Source organism: Bison bison, unplaced genomic scaffold (assembly GCF_000754665.1).
Source record: "Bison bison bison isolate TAMUID 2011002044 unplaced genomic scaffold, Bison_UMD1.0 scf7180017864072, whole genome shotgun sequence".
Lineage (NCBI taxonomy): Eukaryota > Metazoa > Chordata > Mammalia > Artiodactyla > Bovidae > Bison > Bison bison.
Window position 1 is genome coordinate 11375618 of NW_011494644.1, and position 9923 is coordinate 11385540.

The 9923-nt window shown below is 54.0% G+C and overlaps 1 protein-coding gene across 1 annotated transcript; it reads right to left on the minus strand.

Moving 5' to 3' along the window:
- Positions 1 to 6: 6 nt before the first annotated feature.
- TBC1D10B (TBC1 domain family, member 10B) lies at positions 7 to 9918 on the minus strand (the record flags this gene model as incomplete). Its single annotated transcript, XM_010837437.1, has 9 exons — positions 7 to 777; positions 866 to 1020; positions 1355 to 1544; positions 1764 to 1829; positions 1944 to 2058; positions 5279 to 5385; positions 5487 to 5594; positions 5865 to 5964; positions 9077 to 9918. Coding segments are annotated over 9 exons (2319 nt in total), but the record flags the coding sequence as incomplete, so codon positions are not given.
- Positions 9919 to 9923: the final 5 nt, after the last annotated feature.

The following is a 9923-nucleotide window of genomic DNA, read 5'->3' on the forward strand; positions in this document are numbered from 1 at the left end:
GGCACGGAGACGGCGAACAAGCCACTTTCCTCAGAAAGAGGGACAGCCTGCCAAGGGTGGGCTGGGAGCAACACGCCAGGCTAGGTCTGCTCTTGACTGAGGGAAAAGAGGGGGCCACGCAGTCCAGCCCCAGGGCAGAGGTCAGAAGTACGCATCCTGCCGGGCCTCTGATGCTGAGGACCTGTCCCCGCCGTCCTGGGGGGCGGGCGGTCCATCTGCCTTTCGACGCAGCGAGAGCTTCCTGCCCTGGGCCTTCTTCTCCTGCTTCTGCCGCTCCTTCTCCTGTTTCTGCTGCTCCTTCTCCTGCTTCTGCCGCTCCTTCTCCTGCTTCTCCCGTTCTTTTTCCTGTTTCTGCCGCTCCTTCTCACGTTCCTTTTCCTGTTTTTGCCGCTCCTTCTCCTGCCTCCGGGCCTCCTTGCTGCTGGGGGCCAGAGGGGCGCTGTTGCCAGTAGGCGAAGGAAGGGATGGACGCAGTCCCTCGGCGGTGACCACGGGCCCTGGGGCAGGCCCCGCGCTGGCCCTGCGGACGGGAGGGGGTGGGGAGGGGACCCCTCCACCTGCCCGGGAGCCCCGGCTCTTGAGGCCAGGGAGGCTGAGGAGGCTGGAGGAGGGGCCCAGGGGGGGCAGCTGCCGCCGGCGCTCCTCGTGGATGGCTCGGGAACCGTGTAATCTCCGTGAGGGCCGATACTGCAGCTCGCCCCGGGTCTCCAGCCACTTCTTGAGCTGGGCTGCGTTCTCTCGCTCAATCAGTGCTTCTGTCACTTGGAGGTTGGTCACCTAGATGGAGAAGACATGGGTACCAGGGTGAGGTGGGGGGTGGGGATCTACTGAAGCGGGTGTGAGGTACGCTAAGGCCAGGACCTACCTCATGCACCAGGAAGTCCTCCTGCATGCACTGCTGGGGCAAGTTCCGCAGCTGCTCCATGGTCTCATACATGCCTTGGCAGGAGCGCAGCTTTTCCACCGAGCCCAGCGTGTGCCGCAGCAGCACCAGGGCCACCCGGAAGATGATCTTGACGCCTGCAGGCCCAAAGAGAAGAGGCCATGGGTGATCAGCCTAGGGGTCTCAGCCTGGCCCGTGCACGCGGTACTCACAGCCCCCATCCCTGTGTATTGCTGACCCGACAGATGAGGAAATGGAGGCCTCAAGAAGGAGAAAATGAGCTGCCATGGGTTTTAGGTTCCTGGGAGGTAAAGCAAGCTGTGGCTGGTGGCAGAGCCAATAAGATCAAGTCTCAGTTTCTCCAGCCCCAAGATGGATCTCAGTGAAGCAGCCTTCCGTCAGCAGGCCCCACTCTGGCAGCCACCATGGAAACCCCAGTCCCCCTCCTGGCCTGCGTGGCTACAGAAGTACCTTCACAGAAGAACATATCCCAGACCCGGAGCACTGAAGCCCAGGGCAGGGTGCGGGCGAAGATGCACATGAACCACTCTGTCATGTAGAGCACGGGATCGATGCGCTGCCGTCGTAGGTGCCGATGCGCCAGTGGGGAGGCCCGGCGCAACAGGGCGAAGAAGATCTCTCCGTCCAGCTGAATGGCCTCCTGGAGATGGGATGAGCCATGAGAAGAGGCCCCTGGGTGTGGGCCCCCTGGGGTGGGACTGGTGCTGGCCGTTGGATCCCATCCATGAGGCGGGATGCTCAGCTCTGCAGAGGGCCCAGAACAGCCAGCCAGAAGGGCACCGGGTGAGGCAGGCCCAGCCCGCGCCGCAGTCCTAGGGACAAACCGTAGCCCCAGGCGCACCAGCCCCCACACACTCACCAGCCCTGCGCTGTAGTAACCAGGGAGGTACTTGTCGCAGATCTGCACCAGGCACCAGAAGGCTTGCTGAGAAGGACAAGAACAAGGAGGGAGGGGTGGGGCCAGAGGAACGGGGCAGGGAGCTCCCCCGTCACCCCTGCAGACCCGGCCCCTCCCCGACCAGGTCCGGCGTCTGCTGACCTCGGCAGGCATGTGCATGAGCAACACCGCGGCCACGGGGGCCTGGGCCTGGCAGTAGCCCTCGTCAGGCCGGTAGATCGTGTAGGCCTTCAGGATTCGATACAGGTCCTGCTGCCTGTGGGCATAGGGAAAGACCATAGGGGCAATCACAGCAGTTGGGAGCTCCCTGTCCCCAAACAAACCCCCCACCAACCCCACCCCAGACTCCCCCAGAGCTTGTGCAGGATCAACCCCGGAGCTTTACCACCACACACCTGATCTAGCTACCTTCCTGATCCTGCCTCCTGAGCTTAAGCCAAAGTCTCAGATCATCGTGGAGGCTTTCTCCCAGGTTCCGGCCTTCTACCCTTGCTGCACACCCACGTGCTCCCTACCCATTCCCCACACAGGCTCTGCTCTCTCTCCATCTGCCACCATCCGTAAACCCTCAAGGTCACCTTCTCCAGGAAGCTCTCGACAACCGCGGCATCGGCCCTCCTCTGGCACTGTCTGCGTGCTTTAACCTCCCGGCAGGCACTCTCCCAGGGCAGGGCCCGCCGTATCTGTCTGACTGGATTTCATCAGTTTCCCCCCAGGCCAGGGCCTTGGTTCTCATGGAGTCCTGGGAAGCCAGCTGGGCCTCAGATTTTCCTCTTATCTCTGCATCCAGAAGAATACACTCTGCCCCAGATCTGTCCCTTTTGCTTGAGGGTGCTCCATGGCTCCCTCCATGGTATGAGGGAACTCCAACCCGTCAGCTCCCCATTAGACAGCAGAGGGCCCGCCACCCCTCCCCACGGCTGGTCGTCACACCCACCAACACTACATTCTGGATCTCACTCGTGTCTAGGCCTTCTTTCCACCTCCACAGTTACTGAGCAGCAGCCCTTCCTCTCTTAACTAGGGAAATGTTCATAACCTCCCAGATCCTCTCCCTGCCTCCAGTCACACACTCCTGACCACAGCCTACAACGGTGTTTCTCAAAATTCAGTCACTGAAGTGTGACCTTCATTTGTGCTTTATCTGCACCCTGCCCCACTGTTATTTTTCCTCTACTTTGTAATAACATCCATGAAATGACAGGTTTGATATACTAGTTATTTCACCTAATATGTATTAAATATGTAACTTCCACAAGCTCTCACGCTACTTTGACCCATCTGCCTGATTCTGTGCCTCTGCCTCCTCCCGCTGCTATGAGTGAACTATTTGTGAATCTGACCAACCACAGCCTTTCCACTGGGTCCCATCCCCTCTTGCCTACATAGGCCATCCTTCCAGCAACCTTCCGATCACTTGTGTATCATCCATTTTTCTCTAACTACAGATGCTGGCAGCATACCAACATGTCAGCTTATAAAAAATAAAAAAATCTATCTATCCAACTTTCTCCTCTGAATATCACACCATTTCTTTCCTGCCTGTTCAGGCAAACCCACCCAGAGTACAGTCTTGCTATCCTCAGTTTCTTTCCTCCCATCCTCCAGTTGGACTTTAGTCCTTGCTCCACACAAAACCGCTTTTATCAAGGTCACCAATGACCTCCACATTGCTAAATCCGGAGGTCAGTTTACAGATTTGACTTGAGTCGATCCATCAGCAGCACTTCAAAGAGCTGATCCTGAAACTTCTCTTCACTTTCCTTCCAGGAAACACTCTCCTGGTTTTCCTTCTAGCTTTTTCCAGTCTCCTTTACAGGTCCTTTCCCATCTTCCTATTCTTGAAACATTAGCACTGTAGGCTCAGTCTCTGAACACCTTCCTTTCATACCTACACTTCCTGCTTTGATGACCTCATATAGTCCCACGGGTGAGATCTGGTCCCATCTAGAGGCAGACATCTCTCAACTTCCAATTTATCTCCAGTTTAAATCTCTCCCAGACTTCTCTGGTGGTCCAGTGGTTAAGACTCCACACTCCTAGTGCAGGGGGCACAGCTTTGATTCCTGGTTGGGGAACTAAGATTCTACATGCCAAATAGCATGACCAAAAAAAAACCTCTCCCTGGATGTTGTGTATATTGTATATCCAGCTTACCTGGCATCTCACCTGGATGTCCAGTGAGTATTTCAAACTTCACATTCACAAAATGAGTTCCTGATATACCCCTCAAGGTTACTTTTCCCCATCTACCCATATCAATATATTGTAACTACATTCATTCTAGTTTCTAAGACCAAGAACCTTAAGAGTCTTCCTTATCTACTCTCTCTTCTACTCCCTCTCTCACACACCACTCCACATCTAATCCACTGGCAAATCCTTTTGGTTCTACCTTGAAAATATATTCAGAGTTCAACCCCTCCTCCCCACAGTTCCACTGCTACCACCCTGGTCTATCTACCATTGTCTCTGTCTGGGATTATGGCAACAGTCAACCTGGTCTCTGTTTCTGCCCTTGTCTCCAATCGTCTATTTTCACCACAGCAGCCAGAACAATCCTAGGGGTTTTTTTTGGCAGAGTTGCACAGTATGTGGGATCTTAGTTCCCAACCAGGAATCCCAGGAATCAAACCCATGCCCCCGGCAGTGGAAGCATGAGTCTTAGCCACTGGACCACCTGGGAAGTCCCAGAATGATTCTTTTAAAACACAAGTCAGATCAGGTCACTTGTAACCCCATATCCACTCACGTTCTCTATTGGCCTTTCTTGCTTTAAACTCTTCTATTTATCACCATTGTACATACAACATATTTTCATTCTTTGTTGTCTATCCCTACTAAAATATAATAAGCCTGGAGAGGGCAGGAATTTTTATCTTTCATTCACTGCTATCATCTGTAACTAAAACAATACCTAGAAGATAGCAGGTGCTTGATAAGCACTTGCTGAGAGGATGAACTTACTGTTAAAGTTTATCCACGTGCTCCCACATGGAGCTGAGAACCATCTAAAAACATCTGGCACACTACTAGGGAGCGATATATAGACTTCTTGAGGAAGTCTGGCAAACAGAACAAAAATCGAACGGCCCTGGCACAGCATTTAAGGGCCCTTAACTACTTTGCCAGCTTCAGCAGCTCTATCCAATGCCACTGCCCAGACAGAGCTTACCTAACCCCCGAGCCAGGAAAAACCCTGCCCCTTGCTCTGCTTCTATCTATCCTTCAAAACCTCACTCACATGCAACCTCCCCATTGAGGCTTTGATGTGTCCCACCTCCCCGTCACCAGTACCCCCACACCTCTCCCCCATCACCCCAAGTCAGTGTCTCCCTCCCTGGACCCATCCTTCAGTATGTCTTAATACTCAACTCATGAAAGACCACTCCTGCAGAATTCCTGGAAGGCAAGAACTGTTTTAAGCCCAGCCCTGCATCCACCCACCACGGACTCACACAATCAGGTTGCCTTACCCGTGCCCGCCTCGAGCAGCAAACATCTCGTGGAAAGGGAACTGGCGGTGCAGGTCCTTCTCGATCACATCCAGCCACTTAGGGTCCCCAGGAGCTCGTTCCAGCTCCTGCAGTGGGACAGCTGAGATTACCTCAGACTCTGGGGGTATGGATGATGGCCCTCACACAGACTGTGTCACATAGCCCCACACCCTGGAGCTGTGCGCACCTCAAACTTGCCCGGGTTCTGCTCCAGGAGTTCCTTGCTATTGGACAGGTATTGCCAGGCCTTGGCTCTGAGGGAGGAGGGGATCCCCTTCCGGCAACGCAGCTTCACCTAAGGCAGGGTGGCCAGCAGGGGAACAGCTTCAGGGATAGCCACAGCCTCCAAGCCTTCCCCTGAAGCCCTCAGGCTCCCTGGGACACCTGACCTGGCCTTCTATCTTTTAAAGTTACTCCTTCCCCAGGCCCAAGAACCACCTACCCGCAACATGGTCCAGAGAGCAGGTAAGATCAGGTTCCTGGGCTTCCCCAGAGCCCGTGGGCCCACCCTGTCCTCCCCACCCCTACCACATCCACGGCCCTGCCCACCACAGCCTTCTCAAACCTTCTGGAAACGCCGTGACAGCCACTTATCCCAGTGACTGAACATCTCCAGCCATTTGAGCTCCCGCTGCCGAGCCACATCCACAGGAATGGAGCTTTCTCTGAGGATATGGGGAGTAGGAAAAAAGTCAGTAGCAGCAGTATAAATCCTGATTGCTGGAGGAACTGAGGCAAGCCACCTCCCAATCTCCAACGAGAGCCCAGACCACAAACACATTCTGTGAGCTATCAACACATCAGGATGTCTGGTCACTGGGCCCTTCAAGGCCCTAATTCACCACACTGAAAGAAATTCCTCTTGGACGGAATCTCCGAACAGAGATCACATTCTCATGTTGGACCTCTGTACAGAGGCTGTGTTCAAATCCCACTTCTGACACATAAAAGTTGGGGAGAGAGTACAGGATATGTATAAAGTATACTTTGTACTGGGGCTTCCTGGGTGGCTTAGGTGGTAAAGAACCTGCCTGCAACGCAGGAGACACAGGTTCGATCCCTGGGTTGGGAAGATCCCCCCTGGAGAGGGGAATGGCTACCCACTCCAGTATTCTTGTCTGGAGAATTCCATGGACAAAGGAGCCTGGCAGGCTACAGTCCATGGGGTCGCAAAGAGTCAGACACAACTTAGCAGCTAACACTTTCACTTTCACTTCACATATTTTGCATTAGATCTTCACCACTTACTCACTGTGTGGCCTTGGGCAAGTCATTCTCTAAGCCCCAGTTTCCTCATTTGTAAGATGGAGGAAAAAACAGTATCACCTAGCACGGCCTCAGTGAGTAAACAGCAATTATTATCCACAAAATTAAACACAGAACAAATATCTGTCTCCTTAGAAGCCACTGAGTTTCCTTCTACCAGACTCTTGAGATCCCTTGAACCATCTGCAATTTCCTCTACCTCCTCCTCCTTGGAATCACCCCAGATTACCAAGCAAATGAAGCTCTCCTTGCACTGCCTGCTCACTGCTTCACTCACACTCAAGATACCGCATCAGTCTTAAAACAGTTACTTGGAGGAGCCAGCACTAGGTGAGTGGAATGGAAGAAAATGCATGTTCCCAGATAGACCTGAGCTCAAATCCCACTTGTCCCTTGGAAACTGGGAAGTCTTAGTAAGTGAGAATCAAGTCTCTTCCTTATCTGTTAAAAGGGATGCCACTGCCTACATCACCAAGTTAGAAGAGGACTACTGAGAAACTGTATATAAAGGACTGTTAAATGGAAGGTTTAATGTTAGTTTCTTTTGTCCCAGAAGCTCCTTAAACTGAAAGGTGATTTCTCATTAATCTCTATCTTAAAAGTCAATTCCAAACTCTACTAAAGGCCAGGAGGAGTAAGATCCCTTTCCGGCCCTCGAAATGTCAGAAGCTAGCAGAGGGATGACTGCAATGTGATGAGGGAAACGCAATGACAAAGATGCACTGAAGAGGCAGCTAACTGAAGTAGGGGCAACAGATATCAGAGGTTTCCTGGAGGAAAGGACATCAGAGGGAAGCCATGAAGGACTGAGTAAAAGATGGCAGGAAAAGACCAGGAGAAGGGCATTCCTAGCTGATGATACAGCCTGAGTATGCAGGGAGAAAGACCACAATCACTTCAACAGGACACAGCCCACAGCACATGGTGAAAAGTGGTGGGGAAGAGGACCAGAGAGGCTGTCAGGGCTGATAATGAGGAACCTGTGTCCAGGCTAAAGCTTAAACTTTATCCTGTGGACAGTGGGGAGCCGCCAAAAGCTTGTAAGATAACGTGCCCCACGGTCAGCCTGACCTCAGAAGTAGATTCTGCCAGCGTGAAGATGGATTTTAGAAGGACAAAATCACAAAGCTGAGAGTTAGCACCCAGCACAGTGCCCGGTACACAAGAGGGCCTCACTAAAATCCAATTCAATCCAAGTTCCTTAGGGCAGGATAGCTCGGAGGAGAGCACCATAGGTCACGCGGATCCAAATGATTTGAATGGGGCAATTCACTCGATTGCTCTAATCCTGTTTCTTCATCTGTGAATTAGGTACAACAATGCCTCCGTCATGCATGGGAAAGCACCAGCCTTCCCCGCACAGGACCGTGAATGTTGATGTTCGAAGATTTTCTGAAATTTTGTTGTTGTTGTTGGATTATACACCCTGCATTCTTTAGAATACCCTCCCACAGAGCTTCCCCCAACTGACCCCAACACATACAGCCATGACTAAATCCTCCTCGTTCTCCACAATTCAGATCAGTCTGGCTGAATTCCCAGCCTGGGCACAAGATTCCCTCCCCTAGGTGCTCACAAAACCCCGTGATGATCTCCAGGCTAAACCTAACATATGATGTCGAAACCAACGGTTTAAGTATTTGTCTCTCCCTCTAGATGATGAGCACCTTGAAATGCCTATTTGATCCTTAGTACCCAGCACAGGGCCTGGCACCGGGGTTCTCTGGCAAAGCTGTACACTGAACTGACCAGCAGGTTAAAGGGGTACAGGACCAATGGGCAGCATCCAAAGAGAGGAAAGGAAGAAGTCAGAAGTAATTACACCCCCACCTTAGGAGTGACTCAGGCGCCTGGAGGGAACTAGGAAAGAGTAAGCCCGGCTAGGGAGATGAGGAAATGGGGAAGAGGCCTCCCCACCCCCTTTCCTTCAGTGAAAACACAAGCCTGCTCTTCTGTTTCACAGAGATGCCCTGCCTTCAGGTCTCTCTTCCATCACACTTCCCCAACTCATCACCCCATCAGACCTAGGGCTACCGGGGACAGGTGCTTGCATCCCTCCAGACTTTGCCCCTAAGGGACCAACAATCTCTATCAGAACCCCGGTCTGGTCAAACCTCCAGACTATCCGGCCTGTAGCTGGAGACTCCCATCAAGGAGCTGTGACAACCGGAGTATCATCTCATTCTACCTTTCACTTCATAGAGGAGGCAAGTGAGGCCCTAACTCCAATGGAGAAGGCACTCACTCGAGGGCACGCAACACACCACCAAAGGCAAGGCTTAGACTCAAACCCAGAACTCCTGACACCTGGTCTGAAACCTTAACAGGCTGGTGCCACAGAAAACCTCAGGATGCTCTAGGCAGGATAGGATCCTTAAGCATCCCACTCCCACTGGTCACTCCCTGGATCCTCAGAGGAGGATGCGCTGAGACAGTGCAGGCAAGGTGTATCCTTTCCTCCCCATCCCGCCCCACCTCTGCTTCCTTGAAACAGGCCCACTGGGTACTCACAGGCTGCCTGAATACTGGCTGCCCCCAAGGAAGCCGTACTTGTCCGTCTTGCGCAGAGCCAGACCGTTTATCTCAGAGTCTGAGCCCATGGAGCTCACATCATCCGCCAAGGACTCCAGGGTCCCAGACATGAGGCTCACGGAGTCCAAGTAGCTCAGGGTGTCTGGGGCCTGCCCTCGAGGCCCAGAGATGCCAGGTCCCAGGCTGGACATGGAGCCTAGGTCCTGAGAGTTTTCAGCGGGCTCCGGAGCTGGGGTCACCGTCACGACAGCTACCTGGGCCTCACATGTCCCTGGAGGGCCTGTGCCAGGCCCTGAAGGGTCCTCGGGAGCCTCTCCGGTTGATGCTGATGTTGCTGCCGCAGCTCCATGTCCACTTGTCACCTGTTCTGCTGTCACAGCTGCAATCCGTGCAGTCACACCTGAGGCCACTGTGGTTCCCGGCTTGGGGGCGAGAGGGGGTTTGGCTGTCAGGGCCCCAGGAGCCGTTCTTGAAGGGGTCCTGGTGAGGGTCCCGGGTCCAGGATCGGGTGAGGTTATAGCCTCCTCCGTCTTCGGAGGGTCTGCCCCTGGGGCCTGAGGCACGGACATCTCGGCTCCAGCCACAGCCTCGGGCACCAAGGGCTCCGGGCCGGAGACCTGCGCCCTGGGGGCATCGGGTGAGGCCTCCAGAGTCAGTCCCACCTCCGTGCTGGCTGTGACCGTCGGGCCGGGGACCGAGTCTGAGGTCTGGGTCAGACCCGGTACCCATGCGGGCCGCGCCTCCCCGGGGGCCACCAGGGTGACCGGGGCCGAAGTGGCCGTGGTCACTGGCGGCCCCGGAGCCACCACCAGGACGGGCCCGGCCC